At 42.3% G+C, this 8,092-nt stretch overlaps 1 protein-coding gene across 3 annotated transcripts in view; it reads right to left on the bottom strand.

Annotated features, from left to right (window-relative positions):
* Nucleotides 1–1,439, bottom strand: part of EDEM2 (ER degradation enhancing alpha-mannosidase like protein 2) — a 31,122-nt gene extending 29,683 nt beyond the window's left edge. The window contains exons 1-2 of one of the 3 annotated variants that reach the window (XM_008070262.2): nucleotides 1,231–1,439; nucleotides 878–988 (exon numbers count right to left, since the gene is read on the bottom strand). In XM_008070262.2, coding sequence (XP_008068453.1) covers nucleotides 878–988; nucleotides 1,231–1,337 — 218 coding nt within the window. In that variant the 5' untranslated portion in view covers nucleotides 1,338–1,439. Of the gene's footprint in view, nucleotides 1–874; nucleotides 989–1,230 lie in introns of all 3 variants that reach the window. The other 2 variants (XM_021718677.1, XM_021718678.1) reach the window with 2 other exon arrangements.
* Nucleotides 1,440–8,092: the final 6,653 nt, after the last annotated feature.

Here is an 8,092-nt window from a genome sequence, read left to right as displayed (position 1 = left end):
CTCCAGGCTGGGCAACAGAGTGAGACTCCAACTCAAAAAAAAAAAAAAAAACCCAGCACAAGTTCTAAATCCACATAACTTCTCCAGACCTTAGCATTCTCCCTTGTAAAAGAGGGATAATAGCACCTAACCCCTAGGGTGTTAAGAGAGTTATGGGAGATGACAGTGTAAAATGCTTAGCACAGTGTTCAATCAATGTCAGCTTCAATTAAAGCAATGATTTTTCACTCATTAAGGAACAAGAAAGAGAATTCCAGTTCTCATATCTTTTTATTCTAGTGGAAATGAGAAAGAAACCAGTAGATAAGTGAAAATGATAGGATCAGAAGTGAGTCGTGCTACAAAGAAAACAGGGGACATGACTTAAAGCAACTGGGTGGTTAGGGGAACTGATGCTAAGGAGGTGACATACTGAACTTGAGCTGAGATCTAAATAATGAGAAGCAGTCAGTGATATGAGGATAATGAGTGTTTTTCAGTCACAGGAAACATCAGCTACAAAGGCGTCATAACCCCTCTCGGCCCTGTCTGCCAACCTATAATATGAAGGAGTTGGGTTTTCTGATTCTGGCGGTCCCTCCCACGATGACTTATTACTCCAGAAATCTGCCTAAGTCCCCACAGCTGATGCCTGTTACTGCTGGGGCTGAGCCCAGAGTAACCCACCAGGCTAACCCAGTACTTTTTTTAAAATTTGCGAGAGGCTGAAGTGTATCCTGGAGGTGATGGCATGAAATGAGGGGAGCACGGCCCCGGCTCGGCTGGGTGCTTTCTGGAACCAGTGAGGAGGCCGTGAAGTCACCAGCCCCAGCCAGCCCGCCTAGGACCAGATGGCTAGACCCCGGCCTCCTCCCCCTTGTCCCTCCGCTCGCACTACCTGCCCCAGGTGTCGTGCCCGTCACAGGTGAGAGGTCGAAGTTCGTCGAAGGGAAAGGCGTTCTCCAGGTAGCTATCGTAGGCGTGATAGAACATGGCCTTGACTCGATCTCTGGGCGGAAGACGAGAAATAAGGCATGGGGCCAGAGCACAAAAACAGGTGGGGGGGGGGCCGGGGAGGGAGAACAAGAAACAGGAAGGAAAGTGGGAATCACCAGCCGATTTCTGCCAGGGGCCCAGTAGCGGAGTGCGAGCAAGTCGGGGTGGGGGGCCTGGGATGGACGGAAAGGGAAGGGACCCGGTCCGCGCTTGCCATTCCCCAACCACAGAAGGGCGAGAGACTGGCCCCTTCACCTGTAGTGGGCGGGATCAGGCGCGGTGCCGTCGGGGCCTGGAGCACCATGGTGCAGGGGCAGCAGTACGCACAGGAGGCCGAGCGGGATGAGCTGCCGGAAAGGCATAGAGCTCGTGTCCTGTCAGCGTCTCCGCCGCAGCAGAAGGCACCGCCACCCGCTCATCCTGGTTGCTGCTGCAGGTTCTTCCGGGGATCCGTGCCACTGCGCCTGCGCGCCGAGAAGGCAGCCTCCCACTTCCGGACTACAAGCCCCAGAATGCAATGGGCTGCGGAACCCCGTCGAAGAGCATTTTAGGATATATAGCTTCCGAAGCTCAGAGCAACGTGTCTTTCAGACGGTGGCTGTAATTGCTACGGTTGTTAATTAATGTTTTAATAATGTTATTGAGCACTTATTGTGCACTAAGACTGTTTGGAGCATTTTAAGTGTATTATTTCATATATTTTTTTCAACCACTTTGTTAATCATGAGGGCAGGGACCACCAGGGACTCAGTATTTGTGCAGTGGAGGTATGTGAAGGTGGATGAAAAATGTTCAGCCTTTACCATTATTAGGGATATAGATTGTGTAAGATATAATTTACTAAATTTCTTTGTACAAAACTGCCACTTGAGGTTTTTGAAATCTTTTCAGTTCTAGGAATTCATGACATTCCTCTTCTCCCATTTGAAGATGTGGTCACATAATCATGGCCCCTTCAGTCTCCATCCCAACCAAGAAGCTTCCTCCTCCCAGTCCTCTGGATCATCTCCGTGGCTGCAGCCCTGTAGCATGCCCCAAGTGAGAATGAAGACCCTGGGCACCATAGCTTTGAGAAACTTTGAAGTCCATTTCTTTGCAAGTTCCTAGAGTTTGCTCAGCACCTTAGATCATAGCAACACCTACTTTGGCCAGTGTGACATGCAATAGAGTCAATCCTGGATGTGAAATCAGAGCTGGGCTTCAGTCAATTACAACTCTACCACTGATGTACAACCTGTGTATGTGACCCCTTCTTCTCTGGGGCCAGCATCCTCATCAATAAAATAAGGGGTTTGAACAAATGGATCTTTGAGAACGTTTTCACTTGAGCTTTCTGTGGCTCTAGGATTGGCCATCTTCTTTGCTGAAAAAGTCAAATGGAAGCAATAGCTCAGCTTGTTGAGTTGGAGTACAGGGAGGCTTGGTCTCCTTTGGTCTAACATTCTTAAAAACATCCCTCAGGGATTTCCAGCAAGATGGGACAGGTCAGACTGTGAGAGTTTCCAAAAAAGCGAGTGTCCATAAAGACTGTCTGCATGAGTGGGTATGTGTCGGTGGATGAGTGAAAGTCTGTCTGAGGGGAGACTCAGGTTCACACACCCTGGGCCCTCCTCCAGAGGTGACTGCAAACCCCCACCAAACTGAGATTGGAGTTGGGGACCCGCAGGACCGTCTGCTGTTCTCGGGACTCTCCTGAGAAGAGCCTGCCGAATACCACAGATCTCATTGCCTGGCACCTGGCCCACACCATCACCTGTGACAGCAAAGCAGCTGGAGCCCCAGATCCCATCTATGCAGAGAGAAGATTGGGGAGAGCTGGAGAGGAAACGCAGACCAGAGACCCGCCCAGCTCCACCCAGCCTCTCCCTTGGGACCTAGAGGCAATCTCATCAAGCTTGAGAAACAGATGCCCATCCCCCACGCTGGATCAGACATAGACATGTCAGATCTGACTGGGAGACTTGACAGGCAGCAAGCTAGGTGAGTCCAGATCTGATCCACCCTCCTCACAGTAGTCCCTGGGGCATCTGACCCACATCAAGAGCAACCTTATCAGTCTGCGCTGAGAGCGGAGGGGAGAGACTGGAGATCAGAGCTGAGAAGAAGTTGGACTTATAGGAACGACCTCAGAGTGAGTTTTGTTTTGTTTATTTATTGTTTTGCTTAGATTTTTTTTGTTTGTTAGTTTTAGTTTTTTCCCCTCTCTTACTATTTTGATTAATGTTTTTGTACTTGCTTTGTTTCTGTTATTTTATTGCTGTTTTTTTAGACTTCTTGTTTGTGTATGGGTATTTTTGGAGGGAGAGTATAGCAGTAGGAGTTTTTTTGTCGGTTTGTGTGTTTGTATGATTGTATGTTTTAGTTTTTTTTTTTTTTTTTTAAGTCTTTTCTGTCTTTGTTTGTGTCCCTTTTCATTTGTTAGTTGATATGCCTGTCTGTTTTCCCCCTTCTTCTTCTCTCTCTCCACCTTCCTCTCATTCCCCTTCCTTCTTTTTCCATTCTTGTCCTTTTTCTTACCTCGTTTTGCTTTCAGGGAGCAAACCTATACTCCCACTGCATGGACAGATTGTAAGGCAGTGGGAAGTGGGTTCCAGGGGCCCACACGTCTATCAGCAGATACTGGGATCTGTAGATAGTTTTTGAATCACAACTCCCCCCCCTCAATTAAACTCAAACTGCAAAAAGTACAGCCCCAACCCACAGTCCAGCTTCAGAATTGAACAAAGCCAGAGGATCCACATAAGAAAGAATAGGAGATTGAGCAAACAGAAGTAAAAGCTACTCCTCTCCCCATCAAACAACGGAATTAAAGAAGAGGTTAAAAAGGGGGGGGAGGGGGAGAAAAACTACACAAATGAAGAATATGGGTCTTACACAGACCCCTGGGAGGTCAAACACTGAGAATACAGACTTCAGAATGCAAACAATGATGAGCCCTCAGAATGACTGGTTTCAAACCACAAACCCAGATATCAAGACATTAATAGAGAGAATAAATAGAATTGAGGAGAGACAAGAAGAAAGAATGAAGGAGTTGATAACTAAGATAACAGTAATAAAGAATACAGTGAATGAAATAAATAACAAACTGATAAGCATGGAAAACAGATTCAGCCAAGCAGAAGAAAGAATCTCAGAGCTTGAGGACCAAAATATGGAACTAACCCAAACTGTCAAAAACATAGAAAAGAAGCTTTAAAAGCAGAACAAAACCTCCAAGTGATGACGATTATTTCAAGAGGCTGAACCCAACATTAATTGGAATTCCTGAGGCAGACAGAAAGACAGAGACCACCCTGGTACAAACATTCCATGAAATTATCCAAGAAAACTTCTCTCATTTCATCAGTGATGCAACCATTCAAACACAAGAGATTCAGAGAATGCCTGCAAGACAACAAATGAGAAGACCAACTCCTAGGCACATAGTAATTCGCTTACACAAAGTAGGTATAAAAGAAAAAAATCCTAAAGGCAGCAAGAGAAAAAGGTCAGACTACCTACCAGGGAAGACTAATTAGAATAGCAGCAGATTTATCTACAGAAACACTTCAGGCTAGGAGAGCTTGGAGCCCAATTTTCAAAGTTCTCAAAGATAAACAATTTCTACCAAGAATTACCTACCCAGCTAAGCTAAGCTTCATCAGTGATGGAGAATTAAAATCTTTCCCAGACATTCAATCCCTAAGAGCTTATGCTGCCTCCAGACCAGCTTTACAAGAAACACTCAAGAAAGTATTAAACACAGAAGAAAGGAAAAAAAGAACAATGCCCTTCACAAGAATGAAAACACACATGAATCAACCCAAAAATCAAAAGAAAGACAACAAACACACAACAACAACAATAACAAACTCTATAAGAACCTCATAATGGGAATAAACTCTCACATTTCATAATTAACTGGAATGTGAATGGACTAAATGCACCACTGAAAAGACATAGAATGGCAAAATGAATAAAATATCATGAGGCAACAATATGTTGTCTCCAAGAGATTCATCTCACCAGAAAGGACATTCACAGACTCAAAGTAAGAGGATGGGAAACAAAATTTCAGGTGAAAGGAACACAAAAGAAAGCAGGAGTCATGATCTTAATATCAGACAAAATACCCTTTAAGCTATCACAAATTTTAAAGATATGGAAGGTCACTATATAATGATAAAAGTTTCAATCCATCAACAAGAAATGTCCATTCTTAACATATATGCAACCAGCATAGGAGCACCAACTTTCATAAAGCAGCCTCTAGGTAAACTTAAAAAAGATATTGAGTCTAACTCTATAATAGCTGGGGACTTAAATATCCCACTCACAACCCTAGACAGCTCATCAAGACAAAAAATCAACAAGGAGATCCGGAACCTCAACATGATGTTTGACCAAATGGACTTAATTGATACCTACAGAACACTCCACCCAACAACCACAGAATATACATTCTACTCTTCTCTACATGGAATGTACTCTGAGATCGACCACATCTTCGGCCATAACTCAAGCATAAACAAATTTCATAAGAATGAAATCCTGCCATGCACCTTCTCAGACTACAGTGTAATAAAAATAAATATCAACAGCAACAAAGTTCCCCCAAAACCCACAAAGACATGGACACTACAGAGCATGATGCTAAACAACTCCTGAGTCCACATGGAAATCAAAATAGAGATTAAAAGATACTTGGAAATAAATGAAGTGAAGAAACATCGTACCAAAACTTCTGGGATGCCATGAAAACAGTACTAGGAGGAGAATTCATATCTCTACATACACACATGAAGAAAATGGAAAGGTCACAAGTTCACAGCCTAACAAATCACCTAAGGAAACTGGAAACGCAAGACTACCAAAACCCTAACTTCAGCAGAAGAATCTAGATCTTCAAAATAAAAGCCCAAATTTGGGATGTAGAAAACAAAAAGATAATATGAAAAATCAACAAAACAAAAAGCTGGTTCTTTGAAAGAATAAACAAGATTGATGATCCCCTAGCTAGACTGACCAAGAAAAAGAGAAAAAAGCCCAAATAAACACAATCAGAAATGCAAAAGATGAAGTCACAACTGACCCCAAAGAAATACAAAATATTATCAGAGACTACTATGTACACTTGTATGGAAATAAACTTGAAACCCTAAAGGAAATGAAGGACTTTCTGACATCACACAACCTCCTCAGGCTGAAACCTCCTCAGGCTGAGACCCTGAATAGACCAATAAAAACCCAGGAAATTGGCTATGTCACAAGAAAACTACCTACAAAAAAAAGCCCTGGACCAGATGACTTTCCAGCAGAATTCTATAAAACATACAAGGAGGAACTGATACCAATTCTATTGAAAGTATTCCAGAAAATTGAGAAAGATGGAATGCTCCCTAAATCTTTTTACAAAGATAACATCATATTGATACCCACACCAGGTAATCCAACAAAGAAAGAGAGCTACAGGCCAATATCCTTGATGAACATAGATGCTAAAATTCTCAACAAGATCCTAGTAAATCAGATTCAACAACATCTCAAAAATCATCCACCACGACCAAGTAGGTTTCATCCCCATGATGTAGACCTGGTTCAACATTTGTATAAGACCATAAACGTAATTAAATACATCAACAGATGTAAAAACAAAAACTATATGATTATTTCATTAGATGCAGAAAAAGTTTTTGATAAAATCCAGCACTCCTTCTTGATAAAAACCCTTGAACATCTAGGCATAGATTGAACATACCTCAAAATAGTAGGAGCCATCTGCAAGAAACCCACAGCCAGCATACTGTTAAATAGACAGAAATTGGAACCATTTCCCCTGAAAACTGGAAAAAAACAAGGATGCCCACTCTCACCCCTCCTTTTCAATATAGTTTTTGGAAGTCCTCGCTAGAGCAATCAGACAAGATAAGGAGATCAGGGGTATCCAAATTTGATTTTTTTTGAATATCCCTGATCTCCTTATCTTGTCTGATTGCTCTAGCTAGGACTTTCAAATAGGAAAAGAGGAAGTCAAGTTATCTCTCTTTGAGATGACATGATGCTATGCCTTGAAAACCCGAGAGAATCTGTCAAAAACCTCCTTGCACTAATAAAGAACTTTGGCAAAATCGAGGATATAAAATAAATGTGCAAAAGACAGTGACATTTCTATACAACAACAATAAACAAACAGAAACTCAAATAAAAAAGCACAATCTCATTCACAATTGCCACCAAAAAAAGCAAATACCTTGGCATCTTCCTAACCAGAGAGGTGAAAGACATTTACAATGAAAACTAAAAACACTGGTCAAAGAAATCAAAGGTGACACAAACAAATGGAAAAATATTCCGTGCTCATGGATTGGAAGAATCAACATTATTAAAATGGCCATCCTACCCAAGACAATTTACAGATTTAACGCAATACTCATTAAATTACCAGCAGCGTTCTTCTCAGACCTGGACACAACAATACAGGAATTCATATGGAAATATAAATGACCATGAATAGCCAAAACAATCCTCAGCCCCCAAAAAACAAAGCAGGAAGTATCACACTCCCAGACTTTAAACTTTATTATAAAGCTACAATAATGAAAACAGCCTGGTATTGATACAAGAACAGGCATATAGACCAATGGAAAGGGATAGAGATTCCAGAAGCAAAATCACAATTTCTCAACCAGCTCATCTTTGACAAAGCCTCCACCACCAACCCCTGGGGAGAGGAGAACCTATTCAGTAAATGGTGCTGGGAAAACTGGCTGACCACATGCAGAAGACTAAAAGAAGACCCCTACCTATCACCATACACAAAAATCAACTCTAAATGAATTAAAGACCTAAACATAAAACCTCAAACTATAAGAACCTTAGAAAATGCAGGAGACACCCTTATGAAAATTGGAACTGGCAACCAATTCCTGATCAAAACCCCAAGTGCCCATGCCATAAGAGATAAGATAGACAAGTGGGACCTCATCAAACTGACAAGTTTCTGCAAAACCAAAGAAACCATCAAGAGAGCAGGGAGACAGCCCACAGACTGGGAAAGAATATTTGCCAACTGTATGTCTGACAAAGGCCTAACATCTAGGCTCTACAAGAAACTCAAACATGCCAAAAAGAAAAA

Source organism: Carlito syrichta, unplaced genomic scaffold, assembly GCF_000164805.1.
Source record: "Carlito syrichta isolate Samal-C Ts95f unplaced genomic scaffold, Tarsius_syrichta-2.0.1 Scaffold313246, whole genome shotgun sequence".
NCBI classification, from domain to species: Eukaryota; Metazoa; Chordata; class Mammalia; order Primates; family Tarsiidae; genus Carlito; species Carlito syrichta.
Note: the sequence above shows the minus strand (reverse complement) of the source record. Positions and strands in the feature narration are given on the sequence as shown.